Source organism: Antedon bifida, chromosome 4, assembly GCF_963402885.1.
Source record: "Antedon bifida chromosome 4, ecAntBifi1.1, whole genome shotgun sequence".
NCBI lineage: Eukaryota > Metazoa > Echinodermata > Crinoidea > Comatulida > Antedonidae > Antedon > Antedon bifida.
The window spans coordinates 28373607-28394607 of record NC_136229.1 but is presented as its reverse complement, the minus strand read 5'-3'; the positions used below and the strand labels follow the sequence as shown (position 1 = coordinate 28394607).

General features: G+C 34.2%; 4 protein-coding genes across 6 annotated transcripts; 1 reads left to right on the top strand and 3 right to left on the bottom strand.

The window, feature by feature from the left end:
- Positions 1-490: 490 nt before the first annotated feature.
- Positions 491-13852, top strand: LOC144839852 (uncharacterized). Of its 2 annotated transcripts, none has more exons than XR_013611794.1 (2): positions 491-596; positions 13655-13852. XR_013611794.1 is itself a non-coding variant. In XM_078695414.1 (2 exons), the coding sequence occupies exon 2, from the start codon at positions 1345-1347 to the stop codon at positions 2371-2373; it is 1029 nt and encodes a 342-aa protein (XP_078551540.1). In that variant the 5' UTR covers positions 511-596; positions 1322-1344; the 3' UTR covers positions 2374-2663. The 2 variants fall into 2 exon arrangements, 1 of the variants encoding a protein (XP_078551540.1); XM_078695414.1 differs by lacking the exon at positions 13655-13852 and adding an exon at positions 1322-2663 and having other exon boundaries at positions 511-596.
- Positions 2820-6724, bottom strand: LOC144839845 (solute carrier organic anion transporter family member 5A1-like). The gene is made up of 9 exons (XM_078695401.1): positions 6639-6724; positions 6066-6401; positions 5616-5780; positions 5188-5413; positions 4670-4835; positions 4117-4292; positions 3386-3450; positions 3071-3270; positions 2820-2953 (listed from the first exon to the last, which is right to left on the bottom strand). Exons 2-9 carry the CDS (start codon positions 6391-6393, stop codon positions 2855-2857), a joined length of 1425 nt encoding a protein of 474 aa, XP_078551527.1. The 5' UTR covers positions 6394-6401; positions 6639-6724; the 3' UTR covers positions 2820-2854.
- Positions 6574-7718, bottom strand: LOC144839306 (uncharacterized). Its single transcript, XM_078694623.1, has one exon. It carries the CDS (start codon positions 7615-7617, stop codon positions 6574-6576), a length of 1044 nt encoding a protein of 347 aa, XP_078550749.1. The 5' UTR covers positions 7618-7718.
- On the bottom strand, positions 10848-19781 carry LOC144839831 (solute carrier organic anion transporter family member 2A1-like). Of its 2 annotated transcripts, none has more exons than XM_078695367.1 (10): positions 19645-19781; positions 15339-16353; positions 14805-15143; positions 14469-14633; positions 14158-14383; positions 13846-14044; positions 12919-13094; positions 12500-12564; positions 12010-12209; positions 10848-11504 (listed from the first exon to the last, which is right to left on the bottom strand). In XM_078695367.1, the coding sequence occupies exons 2-10, from the start codon at positions 16336-16338 to the stop codon at positions 11391-11393; spliced, it is 2484 nt and encodes an 827-aa protein (XP_078551493.1). In that variant the 5' UTR covers positions 16339-16353; positions 19645-19781; the 3' UTR covers positions 10848-11390. The 2 variants fall into 2 exon arrangements, with proteins under 2 accessions (XP_078551493.1, XP_078551495.1); XM_078695369.1 differs by having other exon boundaries at positions 10848-11501.
- Positions 19782-21001: the final 1220 nt, after the last annotated feature.

Sequence of the window (21001 nt, the reverse complement as noted above, 5' to 3'; positions counted from 1 at the left end):
TGTTGTACAAGTAGCAATCAAATAATTGAGTGCTGTTAAGCTCTGTCTACACTATCGAACTAGTTTGACCAAAAAAGTGTTAGATGTGCCCAAATGTGGTAGTGATATGCTTAAAATATGGTAGTGATATGACATCATCATGTCCATATATGGACACATCGCATTTTTTTTTTGGACTTCCTTTATTACACTGACATAATTATTCTGTGACGTCCACTCGTTTTGGCTCTTTTAAATTCATTGAATTTCAGGTTCATGATTAAATTTAACTTATCTACTAAATTCAGTTTCATTGAATTTCATAATCATTGCCATTGATATTTTGAAAAGTAAACGTGACCATCTATCTATTCTTCCATATTATTGGAACCTCTATAAGTAAACAAGGCCTAACTTTTCTTCAAGGAATTAAAAACCATCCTATCATCTTGCCTAGCGCTGCAGTGGAGTACACAACACCAAACATTTAACAACAACTAAAACTAAACGCGCAGTTTTTCGCGCGCAAAGAAAGAGAGTGTGGTAAAAGGCCGGCTAGAATATACTGTAAAAACACCAAAACCCGGTTATTACTTTGAACTTATTTGCAACAAATTGTAAGTATTGGCTTATTTTCATTTTTAATAAAAAGGGATGCAAATAAAACTGTTTTTAAAATAGTCTCAGTTAACATTTTCTGGGGCCTAGGGCCTAGGCTAGCCTTACCGGCGGTGGTGTGTGTGACATGACCGAAAAGGGCCGGGCGGGAACAGACGAGCGGGACCACGGATGATCGAGCCCATTTTGTAAGACGATTGGACCCAAAGTGTGAGACGATCGGGCCCCACAATTAAGACGATAGAGACCAGAGACGATCGTTTTACGCGGATATCGGTACATTTTATTTTGGTCGCAATATAAATAATATTAAAACCAACTTTCGGAATTTGTATGCCGGCCCGCCACCACTAGGCCTAGCCTTATTTGAGCTATATTTATTATTAATTAGAATAGAGCTAGCTAGGCCTATACATGGAGGTATAAACCTCCATGGCCTATACAGTATATGCTTTATATCGGTCGCGTGGCATTTGAAATCAATCTGGTTTTATTGCGTTATTGCTATTTTGTATTTGTCTAATAAACTAACTAGGCCTAGGCCTATTACATTTTCGTCGTTTATTTACATTTATACAATTTGAATTAGGTACTACTAACTAGATTACTTATTGAGTTTATAATAGTCTATAATAGTACAGTAGTAGTAGGCCTACTGTACCTATATATATGTTGATTGAGAATTTTGAGGTAATATTATTGATTTACTTTTGTTTACCTGTAGGTGGGGTTTGGTTGGGCTATGTCATGGACCATTCCATTTGCTTAGAACCGATTTGTAGGCTTTGTGGCTGTAAACGTGCTATTCGTGAAGGTTTCCGGCCATATTTGAAAGAGAAATATGAAAATATAATTATATCTGCACTGAAAATAAATGTCACTTTCGATGTGCTCGGAGTACATCCACCATACATTTGCCAGTGCTGCATACTGAAGCTAAAAAGGTGGAGAAAATTTTCCAATAGAAACATTAAAAAAATCTGCAATATACATGTTGTATCATTTCAAGATACAGAATGCAAGTTCTGTAATGTCACTGAGGTGGTGCCTGTCACACTAGAGGATTTTAAGAATGCGGCAGTCAATTCTCATCTTATTCCTTCGTTCCCAAACGAAGATGAACTACACTTTATTAAACTGACGAAAGATGGTAATAATATCAGCATAAATCTAACTGTGTTTAAAGATTTTTCATGGGCATTGATTGTTGCAGGTATCACAATGCAAACTAAAAGCTTGTTGGGGGAAGATTTTGGTGATTTTTTGAATTTACAAGACTTTTCAAAGCTCTGTAATGTGATTGAAAATGCAGGAACATGCACAGGGAATCAGGATTTTCCTGATGTGGTAGAAAAAAAGAAAGGACCAGACGGGCAAATTCCCATAAATATAACAAAAAATGACATTTATTGCCATTTGCACTGCACAATTAGGCATAAAAAATGTGAACTATTAGTTAGTAAGGATACAAAACGATGCAGGGTTTGCAAAATGTTCCGATCTGACCTTGCTGCAAAAAGAAACGCTTACAGAGCTCCAGGCAGAGATCAACTGAAACCAAAAACTCCAAACATACACCTTTCTAGAGCCCAATTAGAGGATAAATTAGCAACATTAAAAGGTGAATGTCGCCAATTAAAGCAAAGAAATCGCTGTCTTCAAGACAAAGTGACTACGTATGCAAATGAAAGGGCTAAGCTATTGGCTAAGCTATTGGCTGCAGAGTCCACTGTTATGGATGATGTAGAACCTGAAATCGAAAGTAATAGTATCTAAATCAAAATTTGCTTCGAAATCAAGTCTCCATCAGAATCAGAAAAGAGGTCTTCGCACGTTTTTTTCAATCATGAAATAGATTCGCGAAAGCTAAAAGACATTGTAGTTGAGATGTTACATAAATAATATCACATTAACATTGATTCAACAATCAGAAAAGAGGTCTTCGCACGTTTTTTTTTCAATCGTGAAATAGATTCGCGAAAGCTAAAAGACATTGTAGTTGAGATGTTACATAAATGATATCACATTAACGTTGATTCAACAATTATTTCGATATTTATTTACTGTAATTTGTATATTAGTACAATACCACGTCACGAGTATAATCATTTTTTAATTACAGTGATTTCAAATGATATATATATATATATATATTTAAAGGCCTACAAATCACATTTCTTTTAAGTTATTAATATCATTCAGGAAAGGATTCCATGCACACAAAACATCTCTAGTACAGTTATTTTTCCATGCCATATTATACTTCTTTTTGTGAAACACCAGTGCCGTCTGTATTCAGCACGGGTAAAGAGGAGCCTTGTTCTTCTAGTTCTACTGTTTTATATTGGTCACTGTTCTGCTGGGACAAAATTTTTAAAAACATTTTTTAATTAAAACTGAATTCCAAATAAGCAATGCATGTTACATTTATGTTGTGTTATCTCTGTACAAAAACAATCGCAGTTTATCTTACCACGGGTTTGATAGTGATGTACATAATGAGGAACATGATAAACGATATCACCTTTAGTCCAATCAAAAGACCAAAGTAAGAGTATCGATATTGTTCGATGTCATACATCAAACATGCGCCTTCCTCACCGCATGTTGTCTGCCAAAGTAGACACACCGAGTTGATTACAGCGCCAAAATATATCGGAGCGGGAAAATAGCCTAGGAGAGAAAAAAAACGTGTTAATATTATTTCAAATGAGGACGTGTAGGTGCAACAAGTTATCGAACATGCCAAATAAGGAAGCGTAAACTTAAATGATCCCGACGCATATACCTATAACTTTTGTCAAAAGCTGCTGCAAACCAATAGCCACCGAACGATCTTCGTCTGCAACAATCCTGTAAAAGATGGAGGAGCCGAAACTATTAGAAGCGAGGCACTCAAATTATACAACGACAACGTGTTATTGGAAATGTCTATATTGTGGAAGGCATTAAAATAAAATTACACATAAGCGGAAGAAGTATTAACTTTCTTTTATTAATTTATATTAATTTATTCAAAGCTAATGTCTATATTATGCCATGATTACATGCATGTATGTGTATGTATAATGTAATGTACAGTATGTAGGCCTATGTGGGTTCATTTAACCTTTCTGCTTCTGTTTCGAACCTCATCTGGTTTTTGGTTGTCCTGGCAATGGTATTCCCTAATAATGCGCGTCCCCTGTTATAATTTATGGTCTATTCGTCTATTTACTTATTTATTTATTCTTTTTACGGTATCTTAATTAATGTAACTAGATTTTAGTGGGCCTCCTATCACAAGCCCCTTGGGGTTTCTTGGAGGTCCCTTTCATCGTTAAAAATATGTTTTACTCCTTGCTTGTTTTGTTTGTTTATGAGATGAATAAAGAGATTTATGTTATGTAAAGTTCAGTAGATATTTAGTAGTAGTAGTAGTAGTAAAAAAACACCATTATGTTATGGCTCATATTATTTACCTCAATTAACCCTAAACTCATTGTTCCTTAAATTCCTTCCCTAATACTTTAGTACTACCTTAAGATAATGGATATCAATGGGCTATCCTTCATTGCAGTTAAAGATGTCAGTATAGCCGTCAAAATGGTGTATATTATCAATGAATTACAATGAAATGAACAAGCTCCAGAAACAGCTCGTCCATAACCGTCTTCAGAATCGGGGTCAGAGATGCAAGTGCATCCAGTATAGTTCTGAAGGAATTGGAATGTCAATTAAAGCTAATTGTATTAAATCGTCTTTTCCATTTCAATTAGCTTTATCCGTCACATGTCAATAGAAATATATCGGCTCTTCGTCAGTTTCAACAGTATCGCAATCATCGTCGCCATCACGTCAGTATCAGCATCACTGCCTACAAACCATTCTTTCTGCCAATATCACCACTAATCCGATATTACCATCACGCAGTACCGTCAACCGTTATAGTCGTCATTACTATCATCGCAAATTACCGTATACATAACTATCAACTTCCACTGTCACATTGTCGTACTCGACAGAATTACTGCCTCTGCAGCTACTACTTATCATCGTCATTGTCGTCGTCAGTCACTGTCAACACACTTACCAACATTACAGCACCACTACTTGACTTTTGAGAACATCCAGCGTGGCAACCAGAAGCATACGTTATGCCATCAGAACCACACACGGGCAGGAACATGTTATCCATGCAGGAACATCCGGAGTTACATTCAGAGTTGAGGTTTGGTAGCTTAAGACCACTGGCTGATCTATTAATATGTTGATATCTATTAATACTGATTTATGTACACTACAAAAATTACACTACAGTAATTGTAAGGGGAGATAACCCAGGCTTGTTATTTTGATCTATGTTATTTAATTATTAATTATATCATATCACAGAACAAAAATGTAACAATGTGGCTGTATTGTAATTTAATCACTCCTCATGGATGGGTTGAAAAATTACAAAGCAGAGCATAACATATTTTTAATTAAACTATAGAAATGTAGAAACAGGGTGGTTGCCGAAGCTACAGTATCAATGGCACCGATTGTTTGTAGTATGAACAAAGGAACGTTACTCTGCTTAAAAACATACATTAATCGTATACTCACGAGTTATTACTAGAAATATGATTTTCTCGTTGGTTATAATTTGTTGTTAACCCAGCAAATTTCGGGTTATTACAACCCACGAACATTAGTACTGGTAACACGCATAAGGTAATGAAAATACAACAAAGCACAAATAGAGTTGCTTTCTTCGGACCCAGTTTGAACCTGCGACAAAATATACCGGCGAACAAATGTCCAAGCATAGTGCATGGAGCAATCACCGAACCTGCAAGAAAAAAAATAAACAAGCAATATACATAATGCGTGTATCTTACAGACCGATAAGCCATCACTAAGATGATTTCAGAGTTTCTATCGCAGAATTTGTATTTGAGTTTTCAGCAGTAAACATTTAAAATATTACCTAACAACAAGACTTGTGCATCTTGTGAACGGTGAAGAATTGTTTAATAAATTAGACCACTCACCTACAATAATCGTTGCTGTAACGATGGTCACGCCGAATTGTGTGATGACGTACTTGATAATGAAAGCGACAAATATGCTCATAATAGCAAGTTCTCCTACGGTAGCCAAACAAAGTGACATCAATGTCGGATTCATAATAAGACGTTTCATTAGCTGTAAGAATCCTGTGGCCATAAAAAAGATTGTTACAACACAGAGAAGTTTTTGTAATATAATACAAATAAACAAAATAAACACTTGTATTAAAGGACATAGACTCGTATCTGAGATGACTATCAATAATCAGTTACGATCTACCTAATGACTAGTTTCAGAATCTGGTGAAATAATAAACTTTATAGATGGAAAATCATCATTACCATAATGTTGTCACACTATGATTTGTGATGTCATCACTCAACAACAAGACTACATAGTGGGATTTGGTTTTAAATAAAGACATAGCTTACGTGTGATAGTATTTACAACTCCTCTCTCTAACACTGGATTTGACCGTGTTGTTATGAACGTAGTGTCAACATCATCTTCCTTTTTATCATCAGATTTCTTGAATCTTGATGGCATCTTCTTTGGAAAAAAGAAGAATGGTATACTCATGAGGATGATGGCGATACCTAAGAAGATGTAGCCAAGCCACCAAGCTCCAATCCAGCGTGGATCATGCTGGCTAAGGTCTGGGATGTCCTTGGCGGCAGCGCGGTCAAAGTCGACGAACATAGATAATGTCAACGCACTACAGAAGTAGCCAACGATGGGCCCGAATGCAATGGAAAGCATAAGTAGAGCTGTAAAATAATATAGACAACTGTTAATCAAAATGTGATATTTCCATATACAGTATGGAAATGTAAATTTCTTTTGTATTTTCAGTGTGTTTATATTTTACTTTTATAAACTTCAAAAAGAACAAAAAACATTGTGTTTTTTTATTTGAAAACAAAATAGAATCTCAAGGATTCAAGAGGGTGTAACGATTGTAAATGATAAACTAAGAACCGCTTGTGTATGGCGTTTAGGCCTACCTGCATAGAAAACAGTTTGATGAACCGGTAGGCTGTCATCCAAGTATGTCAATGTGAGTGGAACAATGATGGCCCAGCCAATGCCTTGCAAAACTTGTCCAACAATCAACCACTGTGTGCTCCCAAATCCTTTCTTTTCACAGTCTTTTCCAAATGGCGGATTCGAAACATTTGATGCTTTTGAAAAGAAAGGAATCGGTGTGTTGCTTCCATTCTTTAGATATTCGGGATAATCAGCTGTTCCATGTCCTGGATAATCAGTTGCTCCAGGTCCTGAATAATCAGCTGTTCCAGGTCCTGGATAATCAGTTGCTCCAGGTTCTGAATAATCAGCTGTCCCAGGTCCTGGATAAGCACCTGTTTTAGGTTTTGAATAATCAATGCCTCCGGTATTGTTTGATGAAAGATTTATGTCAGGTTTATCAGTCTTGTTCGATACATTTGCAGGTAGCTCAATTCCTGGTATTCTTGATGGGTCGAGTCCATCTTGACTTTTAGACGGGAGAACATTTCGAATGAAACAATAATCTGGAATTTCAAACTCTCCATTTATTGTTGTAACTTCAAGAACATCTTTTGAAAAATGAGGAAAAGCACTGATGAATAGTCCAATTCCAACTATTAAGATTCCTGTACCGAGCCATCGTGGCCTATGAGAGTTATGTCCTAAAAACGCCACAAATACAACACATATGACACCTGTAATGTCACTAATGACTGTTAGCAAGCCAGATTCCGTACTTGAGATTTGGAACTCTTTTTCAATGGTTGTTAGAATAGCTCCGGTATATGTTACAGCAGATATAATAAGTACTAGTGTTGGTAACAGTATTAAGACAAATATTTTAGGATTTGCAAAGCACTGAAGCCATGAGGGAGTAAATCGCCCAATACCACACTTTGGATCTTCATTCCCGTCGATTCCTCCATTCAACGATGAGTTACGATCGTCAGTTTTTGGCTTGGATTCGTTTGACATAATTGTGTCTTTCTACTGAAAAACAAAATAACAAACTTGAATGTGCTAGGAGTATAATAGTAGGCTACCATCTCACGAATTGAGTAAATGTGTTTCTCCAATCCATCAATAATAGGAAATCACTGATTATGCATTTAAAGTGCAATTTATTATGTAATGGTAATAAGAATGCACATATGATTATTAAAACATACTGGGCTTTATCATTTTATTTAACGGAAAAGTGATTAATGGTGATTTAGTGATACAGTACCATACGTTTTTTCACGATACGGTAGACAACAACATCTTCGAATGATGGCAAACATTATGTGCAGAGAAGCGTAACCAACAGAAAAAACAATCAATAATTTAATTTTTACGCAAACAGCTGGTATGCAGAGAAAAGCGTATTTGAAAGGCAATGTTTAAACTGTCAGGAGACAGACAGGCAGACAGTAAGCCATGTAGGAGCATATTAGTAGACAGTAGACAAGAAACTACAGAAACCAATTATTTTCAATAGATCTATACCATATTGAGAATTGAGTTGTTTCAAAGTATCGTGTATAATAATTTTGCATAAGTAATTTAATTACTTAGAGATGTATTGTCTCCCCAAACATGAAAAATGAAGAAAATCAGACTTTGAATAGGTTATTTTGTAGTTTTTATAAAATTAATCACTTCCATAGAAAAAAAAAGGAAACAAATAGTGTTTTCACTTATAAAATGACAAAACAAATGGTTAAATTCAATCAAAAACCCATGGGCTGGCAGCCAATTTTGAATATTTTTTGCTTTAAATTACAGTTTTTGAGATAAATATATATTTTTTTGATCCAATTTTTGGTCAAAGTGGATAACTATTATGGGACATTAAAATGGCATATTCAAAACAAATTTTTTAGAGAGTCTGTCTTTTTTTGTCCTTAAATATTTGATGTTTGCAATGTTTTACATTTTAATCATTTTGTATTGAAAGTGTTACTGTTTAATTCAACTTCAAAGTTGCAATAAAAGTTGATTGATTGAACACGATTAATATTTTAAAAATGATCACTCATTGCAATTTAAACCATGAATTGTCTAAATCTGTGTTTAATTATAATTTGATCAATATAACTGTACTATTGTCGTCACCCTGCCATTCCTGGTTTTTGTATTGATTAAATTATCTTTTATCAACTTATTTAGATGAAACATTAAAAAAAAAATTAAAAAAATAGTGTATGTCTGAACATGGTATACATCTTGGGTAAGTTCAATATTAAACCACATTTTTATTCAAGTGCCGAACATAAAAGGACCGAATATAAAGGTACCAAATGATGAAAGTGTCGTATGAAATGGAAAAAAAGAGCCAAATGATGTATAAATTAATCGAACAATATGGTAAAAAGAATCGCAAACGAAACGCACGACACGGTGGACAACGAACAATATGGTAAAAGAGCCTGACGTAATGATAAAAGAGCCGAATAGTAAAATGGCCTAAAAGGATCCGGCAGGAGGTAGAAACGCTGTTTCAATTCAGTTCTTTCCTTTGATTAATTATATAATCATAATACCACTTAGTCCTATGAAGTACATTTAAGAGCAGAGTACACAAAACTGTGGCCTTTAAGTTCATAATATTAGAACAACTATTGTCTATAGAGATTAGACAAAACTAAACGAAATTTGTATTTAAAAAAAACGTGAAGTCTGTTTATAATACTTGTTTTCACTTGACGGGAATATTATACGATAAGTGTAGGCCTACATCAAAAGTGGTTTCATTGTGTTGAATTTAAAATTTATATATATTAAACATTTATAAGTAAATCAATCCTAGAGCATGTAGGTAAGGTTTTAATATTAACAAAATAAGCCACTTTGTAGTTTAAATAAAGTTATTCACTTTCACAAGAAAAAACAAGCAAAAAGATTTCGCTTATAAAAATAAAAAAATCAACAATATAACCAGAATCCTGCATGGACTTTCGGTTAACTATTTTTCTTTAAATTACGTTTCTATTGGGTAAGTAACGTTGTTTGCCGATCCAGTGGTCAAAATGAATAATCATTAATAAATAATTTTTTTCTGGTGGAAAACACTATAGGCCTATGTTTAATATAAAGTGTGAAAGTAGCTAAAATAGGAGAAACGAAAATGTGAATGCATATAGAAATGAACAGCTGAAACACATTTTGAATAATATATATTCTTAAGTTTATTGACTTTTGATATGCCTGTGGTTGCAAAACAGATTCTACGAAAAGAAATGTCAATGCAAAAACAAATCAGTAAAATTTAGATCGTAGTAGACCTAGACTAGTTTAAATAATTAGGCCTAGATGTATGCAAAATGTAACTTACGTTTAACTAATAGAAAACGATGTTCTCTGTGTCAGATAAAAAGCTGATGTTCACCAAAGTGCGCACTGACTGAACTGAGATAACATTGGCGTAGTAGATGCTTCGTGCTATTAAAGAAAAATTGTATTACATCGGAGCAATATATAGATTCACTCAAGCATACGGAAATGTTGAATGCGGTAGACATCGTTCATTATGTATATTTTTATATATTTGAACTTGTTACACCTCGTGGTACTCCATAACAACAACTGTTTCGTAATGGTCCAGAGTTTGGAAAACAACTTAAAATAGAAGAATTACGATAAAAGTATAATGTATATACAGTATATTATATATGAAAAATATGATATAACCATATCAATTTGATCTCTGTTGCGCGTGCGTACACTTAAGAACTGTGTAGTGCCGAGTCATTATGTATAATAGCCGGCAAAACATGAGGATGGTACAGAGTTTGGAAAACAACTTAAAATAGAAGAATTACGATAAGTATAATGTATATTATACAGTATATTATATATCAATAATATAATATAACCATATCAATTTGATCTCTGTTGAGCGTGCGTACAATTGAGAACTGTGTAGTGCCGATTCATCATAATATAATCTTATTTTAAAAATTTGAACCACCATGAAGGTCCTGTCCGATGAGTCTACACTATCAAAGTAATTTGAAAAAAATGTGATGTACCCAAATAATGGTAGTAATATGACATCATCGTGTTCATGGGCACATTTGTCACAAAGTTTGATAGTGTAGACAGAGCTTTACATTAAGTCAATCTTTTAAACAATCAATTGCATACAATAAGCAAGATTCAAAAGATTTAATATTCAAGAAATGTTATTGGTCCACTTAAAATGGAAATTTATTTTGCTTGGCATAATGGCATTATAAAAATAATACTACAGAAAAATATATCAACGAAATAGGTCAAAGATATAAAGTTTGCGGGAAACCACGTATATTTAGTTCTGAAAAGAACTGTTGAATTTCTCGGCGTTTCGATCAATATACTTTTGATTATAAGAATGCTGAAATTCAATGAAACTGAAAAACAAAAATCTATTATTATAAAACAAAAAATGAACTACTATTCGTGCAATGGAACAAACATTTTTATTCGGTGGAAGATGAAATGTTCTTTTTGCACATCATTAAAATATTTATAAGCCTAACGTTGGACTCAAAAACGTTTATTATTTATCATACTTCAAACTTGGTTAACTACAAGATTCATCTTTAGGCAAGAATAGTTCTTGATAATGTTGTTAATAAAATGGAATTGTAATTGTCAGCTTAGAAAATGTCAATTTTAGTTGCTCGCATTGATGACCGTAATTAAATTTCATGGAAAAAACACTATCTTAGGTAGTGTAGACGACGAGAAGGTCACAGCTCTTCTATAGTAGGCATGATATGACCTCAAACACTCATCTCGTCTTCGTTGCCTTCTTTGGGCTTAGGAGTACCGTCTCCTTTCATCATGGGTAATGAGCAGCCTTCTCCTTCTACTGTCTTATATTGGTCATTGTTCTGCTGGTACAAAAATAAGTTAAAACTAATTTGAATCAATCTGAACCAAAGATCTCTAAATCGAATTAATTCGAAAACGTTTTGTCGTAATTCAACAATATAAATATATCCATACCGTACCCAATGTCCTTTACCGTAAAACGGAAAATCAGTGTAAATATTTGATATTTCCAAAACCTCAATCCTAATCAGAATAGGTAATTTGAACGTTTAAAATAGCAATTCCTTATGGGACTGAAAGTCGTAATATACTTGGGAACGCCTTGTGGAAAAGATGGGCGTAGATTTATAAGGGTTCCCATCAGAGCTGACTCTCGTAAGCAAAGAGCAAATTCGTCTGTTGTCAACAAGTACCACACAATCATCCTGCATAACATAAGTTGTGCACCGTCCAATTCTCAAACCCACCGTTCACCTTTAATATAGTAGGGTTTTCTATATAGAAACCCTAAACGTAATTTTAGAAATGTCATTTAGTCATACACTGAATGAAAGAAAGCTATCTTACCTCGGGCTTGATAGTGCTGTACATAATGAGGAACATGATAAACGATATCACCTTTAGTCCAATCAAAAGACCAAAGTAAGAGTATCGATATTGTTCGATGTCATACATCAAACATGCGCCCTCTTCACCGCATGTTGTCTGCCAAAGCAGACAGGCCGAGTTTATTACAGCGCCAAAATATAATGGAGCAGGAAAATAGCCTGAAAGAGAGAAAAAAAAAGCAGGTGTGTAATGCATATAAATGTCACGCTACATTGTTAAGTGTTGTAGATTGGTAGGGCCTAAACTTCAAAATGAGAGTAGACTGGCTTTTTGGTATGCGCTCACTATAAGAATGTTGTAGTTAACTATAGTGTGAGTGCTAATTATGTTCTGAGGTCGTGTGATCATGCCAGGTTTTGGACTCCACAAATTTGAAATGGATTTCAGATGATGTTTGTGCCTGCAGGATATCGATCGATGACTTTCAACAAGAGATATTTGTCATTACCCATAACTTTTGACAAAAGCATCTGAAAACCAATGGCCACTGAACGATCTTCGTCTGCAACAATCCTGCAAAAGATGAAGATAACTATTTAGTATTGAGGCAACATTATATGCAACTGGCAATTTATTGTTTGATATGCCAATTTTTAAGGACGTTGGAATGTCATCCTAACCTTACATTGGGGTAGAAAGTTCTAAACGTGAAACAGAAAATAACCGAGCAAAGAGAGACATTTCAAAATTTATATTCACTTCAACAACAAAAAGTATTTGAGGTATTGACGAAGAAATATTATTTTGTGACTATTATATTATTATTATTATTATTATTATTATTATTATATTGTGATTATTTACTTAAGCTTTTAGTTTGAAGGTCTTACTCGTTACTGGGGAAATGTGTAGTGATGTAATGCATACCTTAAGATAATTGAAACCAATGGGCTACCCTTCATCGCATTTAGAATGCTCAGTATTGCTGTAAAAACAGTGTATATTATCAGTGTATTACATTCAAATGAGCAAACTCCAGAAACAGCTTGTCCGTAACCGTCGTCAGAATCGCTTTCAGAGATACAAGTGCATCCAGTGTAGTTCTGAGGGAATACAAATACAGTACAATACAATAAAATGTAGGGTTACTTGTAGGGTAGGCCTATTTGTCTTCCATTTCAATGCAACCGAACCTTCATCAAGATTAAAACACTTCATTTAACGTCATTAACACGTCATTTAAAACATATCGGCCATAATAGTCTTCGTCCGCTTCCTTCACAATCAAAAATAGTTTAAATATCATCTTCACCAACAACACTTTTAATATAATAATTGGTCATCATTATCACTATCAGAATCATATCAACACTGGCAACGGTCGTTACCAACACCAAGTCAAACGTCTACGGTACCACCACTAACAATCGTATCAGCAACAAACGAGTCAGCGCTACAGACAGTAATAAACTATCTTCAACATGCTATTGGAATCATCACCACCATCAACACTGTTGGTAACAGCACCATAATCAAACAGCACTACACAGTACCATCATCAACATCACCATCATATTCCTCATCACGATCTTTAGCATGTAGACACTATCTTCCTCAAACTACTGTGATTGCATTCTAACATCAAATCATCTTTCTCTTTTAGTATGTGGTCTCATCAGAATTAGTGTCACGACAAACCAATTGAAGGTTGCTGTCTGAAGACGCGATACTGCATGCTGTTTATTGTCGGTAGACATGATACAGCTTGTGTGTTGGTTGGATATAACTTCAATCTGCAAAATCATTCATTTCTGCATAGTCATCATCACTATTATCGCAAAGTAAAATACTTACCGTATTTGAACTAAATGGATTGAATTCACCACTGCTTGACTTTTGAGAACATCCAGCGTGGCAACCAGAAGCATACGTTATGCCATCAGAACCACACACGGGCAGGAACATATTATCTCTGCAGGAACATCCGGAGTTACATTCAGAGTTAAGATTTGGTAGCTTAGGACCACTGGCTGATCTCATACTTGGTTTATATCTGTTAATAATATATATTTTTGAATGTATAATATTACTGTACTTCATAAACGTGAAAACTGTAATCAAGTAATACATAGTGTTACAAAAGAGAGAATTTAAAACTGTACTCACACTTCGGAATTATTGCCAGACATTTCTTTTTCGCCATACTTTGTAGTTAACCCAGCAAATTCCGGGTTATTACAACCTGCGAACATTAGTACTGGTAACACGCATAAGGTAATAAAAACACAACAAAGTACAAATAGCGATGCTTTTTTCGGACCCAGTTTAAACTTGCGACAGAATATACCAGCGAACAAATTTCCAAGCATACTACATGGAGCAATAACCGAACCTACAAGAAAAAATTGAACAGTGATACACATCTCAAACGTTTTCCTTCCTTATAGTCAAATAAATGTATAAATTAAAGCACTCACCTACGATAATCGTTGCTGTAACGGGGGTCACGCCAAATTGTGTGATGACGTACTTGATAATGAAAGCAATAAATATGCTCAAAATAGCAAGTTCTGCTGAACCAGCCAAACAAAGTGACATCAATGTCGGATTCATTATAAGACGTTTCATTGCCTGCAAGAATACTGTGGCCATCAAGAAAAATGTGTTAGAGCATAAGGAGGTGTCTGAAATATACTAAAAACTCTATTAACATTACTATATATGCTGTCGCCATTGTCGCATGGTTTTCAAATGTTATGGCTCAACGCCAAGACATACAAAGCGTCGATTTGCTTTTATAGAACATAGCTTACGTTTGATGGTATTTATAACTCCTTTGTCTGATCTTGGATTTGATCGTATTGCTTGTATGAACGTAGTATCAACATCAGCTTCTTTTTCGTCATCAGATATCTTGAATCTTGATGGCATCCTCTTTGGAAACAAGAAGAATGGTATACTCATGATGATGGTAGCGGCACCAATGAAGATGTAGCCAAGCCACCAAGCTCCAATCCACCGTGGATCATACTGGCTAAGGTCTGGGATGTCTTCGGCAGCAATGCGGTCGAAGTCGACGAACTTAGATAATGATAATGCACTACACAAGTAGCCAACGACGGGCCCAAATGCTATGGCTAACAGAATCAAAGCTATAAAAAAAAAAACCTTTTAAAATGTTATATCATTCTTAATGTAAAACAATAAAGAATTTATTCCAATTAAACATAGGATATTGTTGTTGACCATTTATTGTTTCAATCTATTTTTAAATGTTATTCCACTGCTTTTAGAGTTAATTAAAAAGATAATAATGAAGGATTATTTATTAGTGCATATCGTCTTACCTGCATAGAAAACTGTTTGATGTATCGGTAGGCTGTCGTCCAAGTATGTAAAAGAAAGTGGAATTACAAAGGAACCCCCGATGCCTTGCAACACTTGTCCAATAATCAACCACATCGTGCTGCCAACCCCTTTATTTTCACAATCTTCCCCAAATAAAGGAATCGAAAAATGTGATGCAAATGGAAATCCTCCAGGAAAGAACGGCATCGACGAGTTCCTTCCTGAACCTGCTCCAGGCCCTGGATAAGCACCTGTTCCAGGTCCTGGGTAAGCACTGCCTCTGGTATTGTTTGAAAAGGATTTAGATGGGTCAAATCCACCTGGTATCTTTGATGGGTCAAACCCTCCTGGTATCTTTGATGGGTCAAAACCTTCTGGTATCTTTGATGGGTCAAAACCTTCTGGTATCTTTGATGGGTCAAAACCTTCTGGTATATTTGATGGGTCAAAACCTCCTGGTATCTTTGATGGGTCGAATCCTGGTATTTTAGATGGATCAAACCCCTGTGGTAATTTAGACGGGTCAAAATTTCGAATGAAACAATAATCTGGAATTACAAACTCTCCACTTATTGTCGTCACATCAAAAACATCTTTTGAAAAATGAGGAAACGCACAGATAAACATTCCAATTCCAACTATTAAGATGCCTGTACCGAGCCATCGTGGCCTATGAGAGTTATGTCCTAAAAACGCTACGAATACAATAACTACAACACCGGTGATGTCATTAATGACTGTTAGCAAGCCAGATTCCGTACTTGAGATTTGGAACTCTTTTTCAATGGTTGTTAGAATAGCTCCGGTATATGTTACAGCAGATATAATAAGTAATAGTGTAGGTAACAGTATTAAGACAAATATTTTAGGATTTGCAAAGCACTGAAGCCATGAGGGAGTAAAAGGTCCGATTCCACATTTTGGCTCTTCAATCGCGTCGATCCCTCCATTCAGTGATGCGTAGCGATTGTCTGTTTTTGGCTTTGACTCGCTTGACATACTTTTCTCCTTTTACTGAAAAACAAAATTACGAGATTTTTTAATCCAAGAAAAATTACGTCACAACAATTCGGAAAAGGGATGGTACTTTCTTAAAACTTTCACTTTAACCCGTGGAACTATTAGGCCTAATACGCACATATTAATACACATCATCAAGTACAGTAATGAGATGGATCCATCTCACCTAAACCTGATCTTACCGAGGGCCTGCTATTTGGCCAGCCACACCACCCCACAATAATGTGTACATTTTGTATGCAAATGTACGGTGGCTGATTTCCGCCAAAGAAAAAATTATTTTATAATAATACGGCGTTATAACCCTAAATTAGGGCGTTATAACGCCCTAATTACGGCGTTATAACGCCATAATACGGCGTTATAACGCCATAATTAGGGCGTTATAACGCCGTATTATTATAAAATAATTTTTTTCTTTGGCGGAAATCAGCCACCGTACATTATAAATGAAAATTAATTATAAATGAAATGTGTAGACAGACACTACAAACGTCTCTAAACAGTAGTAAAATTTGGATTTGCAAACCAAGATTTGACAAAGTCATGCTAATGGTTGGTTCAGAACAAATAGAATTCTCTGGCTATATTTACCTTTACTGTGAATACCCACTTAAGAGAAATCATTCAATTGTATTTATTGACTTAAGGGAAATACTATAGTATTTAAGGAAAATAGAAGCAGTATGTGTCTATTGAAAATGAGGTGATAAATAAAGAAATTCGAAAAAAGATAGAACATACTCTCTACATAACACATTTGGAATTTACTGTTGGTATTATTATGTTGGCAGTTATGGTTGAAAAATAGGAGCAAAACTCCCATGACACCGTCATTATGTATCGTGCAAATGGTAACTATGCACTGACATGAGTGTTTCTAGAAACTCCATTTTAAGAGGTTTAAAATAGACTAACATTTAGGCTCTATATTATTAGTTCGGTGGTATAGCGAAACTTTATTTTGAAACTAGCAATATAGGCCTAAGAGGACGTATTCCTTTCATGCTGATATCTAGGCAAGAAGTCATTGTATAGTTGTCAATAATCTAGCCAGAATAAATACGTCGAATTGTAACCAATCATATTTCTTGATTTTTGTCCAAAGTATTTCTGTGAATATATATAGGCAAGGGGTCATTGTATAGTTGCAATAATCTAGTCAGATTAAATACGAATGGTTATAATAACCATATAAGCACAATAATTGTGCTATAAACATTTTCAAACCATTCATATTTCTTTGTCCAAAGTATTTCTATAATGTATCTAGGCAAGAAGTCATGGTAGGCCTATAGTTGTCAGATTATATACGAATTATAATTGTCTTATAACACTTATTCAAACCATTCACATTTTTTGTCAAGTAAGTATTTCTATTTATTTATCTAGGTAAGAAGTCTTCTATTGTTAATGACTAATGCGTCTACTATTCACTATAATCAGACGATGTTTATGTAGCTTTTTAGGCAAGGTGAGAGACCTGTTCTTAGTCAATAGACCGTAGGCCTACCGATTGTTTGAACTTAAACTAACTAACAGACATATATAGAGGAAAGTTCAACATTCATTGAATTTAAGGAATTTTTTTAATAACCACGTTGAAATTGAATTGAATAAACTGTATACAGTATACAAAACCATATAATTAAATACACCATTTAGAGATTTTACATTTTAATTTGTCTTTTTTTTTCTCTTGCATGTGCAAACAACAACGTACAACTTTTATTAACTTCTGAACAAATTGTTTGGACATTCTTCGTATATATGCGATACATTGGTCCCGAAAACATTATTTACAAACAATATTCTGTTTCTTTTGTTTTTTCCAACAAGACAGTACTATCGTGATCCGTGAAAGAAGTATAGCAAGTTAAAGACATTACAAAAAATCATAACGAACACCTTATAGTCTGCTACTATGACTCCATCATTATGACGTAGAATAGGATCCCGTATGTACAATATAATATGTATGGCAATCGGTACATATAAATTAAGATGTTTAGTCAATTATGATGTAAGACAGATTACGGTGGTACATTCATTATAATGCTTTCAAATGCCACTGTTTCAATGATGAAATTAACTATAAAAATTATATAGGCCTACAACTTTTTTGACCAAATGCATATAGGATCAAGCGTCAACAACTTCAACTTTGAATGAATCAATCAAGTCAGCAGAGGTGATCCATTATAATATTTTATTACGGAAGTATTTGTTCATTTTCGAATTTTGTCTGGTTTTTAAGTTTGCAGGTTTGTTCCAAAGATCAAATGTTGTCTTCTTAGCATTTAATACAAGGGCCTGTTTTTCAATTTAGTTGTAATTGAACAATTTTGGAAACCAGTATTGTGTTACTAAAAAAGCAACACAGTCAAAAGAAAGTTCATAATAGGTAAAGAGCCATGGGGATTATTATTTGTTATCAACTGAGCTTTCTATGTGTGATTATAGAATAGGAATTATAGCCTAAGCAGTGGCCATTGTTCACTAATACCTAACATCGTTTCAGACGTCTTACTGTATTATTTGAGATGAGGACATACTACGGAAATTCTAATAGCGAGACTTAGGCCTATAAATTAATGTTCTGTTAATACATTAACTATAATACTGTAACACTCTGACCACCAGGTCCACAGAAATGTTACTATTTCTCATTTACTCCAGCTACAGGTATTATTAACATTACTAGTGGTTGTTCTTGTCCATATTCAAGTAACGTACCGTAAAACATAACAAACACACCAAATACCCACGTTACAATACTAATCTATTCACTTGAAAGTTAAAATATACGATATTTCTTTAAATTGCAAAGTATAAATGGTTTATTTTGTTGGATTTAAAATCGTTATAATTTTAATGGGTTTCCGATGATCGGATTGTGCCTTCAAGAGACAAGGGTGACGTCATCGTGAACTGTTATAATCAAATAAATTCAAAAGTCTGTGCTTAAAGTTCGGCAAATACATAATTCAGACAGACAGTTAAAAAAAACGTGTTTTAAAGTGTAATAGCATTAAATTGATGTCTTGTTAATACCAATGTATAACACCAAAACAAACACTGCAAACAATATACTATAATATAAGATTGAATTAATTAAGTTAATGAGCTAATAGTTAATGAGCTTTGGACTAAACATCTGTGTTGGAAAATCTGCACTGTCACAAAACAAACTACTATATGCAAAAACTAAACTATGATTTAGTACAGAACGCCTCACACTAAATTAAAGTAATTAAGTCAAGAAGTATGCAAAATGTGACTTACTGTTAACTTAAAAAATGATAAATATCACCAAAATGAAGTTCTCTTGGTCGGGTAAAGAATGTTTGATGTCTGTTTCCTTCAGTATTCACCACCAAAGTGTACAGATTGATTGAACTTAGAGGATTACCTTTAGAAGAGTGGATGCTCCGGCGTGTTTAACGAAACAATGATATTACATAAAAGGAGTAATATATAAATTCACTCAAGCATGCAGCAAGGTTCAATGCGGATGACACGCTTCAATATTATGCTTGTTAATTCAAAATCACTAACTCTAACATCATTTTAGTTAACTTTAGAAAAAAAAGAATTTATAAAGCAGAAACTTCTTAAGACTCTCGTGTCGTAGTTCGAATTAATGAGCTTACGCATCAGAACGGAAAGGAAGTTATAAGTTATACAACAGTTTAATCTGCGCATGTATCGCGACTGTGGTCGATTTAACAACCAGACGGAGTAAGTTATGACGTCATTTTGAAACTGCTCCACAACAAAACAAATGGCCACTCAGCAGTATAGCGCGCCAAGCTGTCATTTATTCAAGCAATAGAGATATCTAAGTTTTTAATAGAGATATCTTAGTTTTAAATAGAGACATCTTAGTTTTAAATAGAGATATCTTAGTTTTAAATAGAGATATCTCTATTAATAGAGATATCTCTATTAACAGAGATATCTCTATTTGAAACTAAGATATCTCTATTAAAAACTAAGATATCTCTATTTAAAACTAAAATATCTTAGTTTTCAATATCTCTATTAAAAACTAAGATATCTTAGTTTTAAATAGAGATATCTTAGTTTTCAATAGAGATATCTTTGTTAATAGAGATATCTCTATTAACAGAAATATCTCTATATAAAACTAAAATATCTCTATTAAAAACTAAGATATCTCTATTTAAAACTAAGATATCTTAGTTTTAAATAGAGATATCTCTATTAATAGAGATATCTTAGTTTTAAACTAAGATATCTTTATTTCCGAATAAATGACAGATTGGTGCGCCATACCTAAGTTTTGAATTTTTAAAGTTAAATAACTCATTTGTTTATGATTGCAACTAGGATTGCAATTCAAAGACGTACGCGCAATGCAAGCAATTTGACCAATCACAAGCGACCAATCTGATGTTGCGTCACTTGAGAGTCAAAATACTATGAATGTGAACATTGTGGGAATGTCAATGACAGTGGGCATTTAAAAACACATTTGAGAATACACACAGGAGAGACACCATATGAATGTGAACATTGTGGGAAGAAATTTAGAAAAGTGGGGATTTGAAAATGCATTTGATAATACACACAGGAGAGACACCATATGAATGTGAATATTGTGGGAAGAAATTTTTAA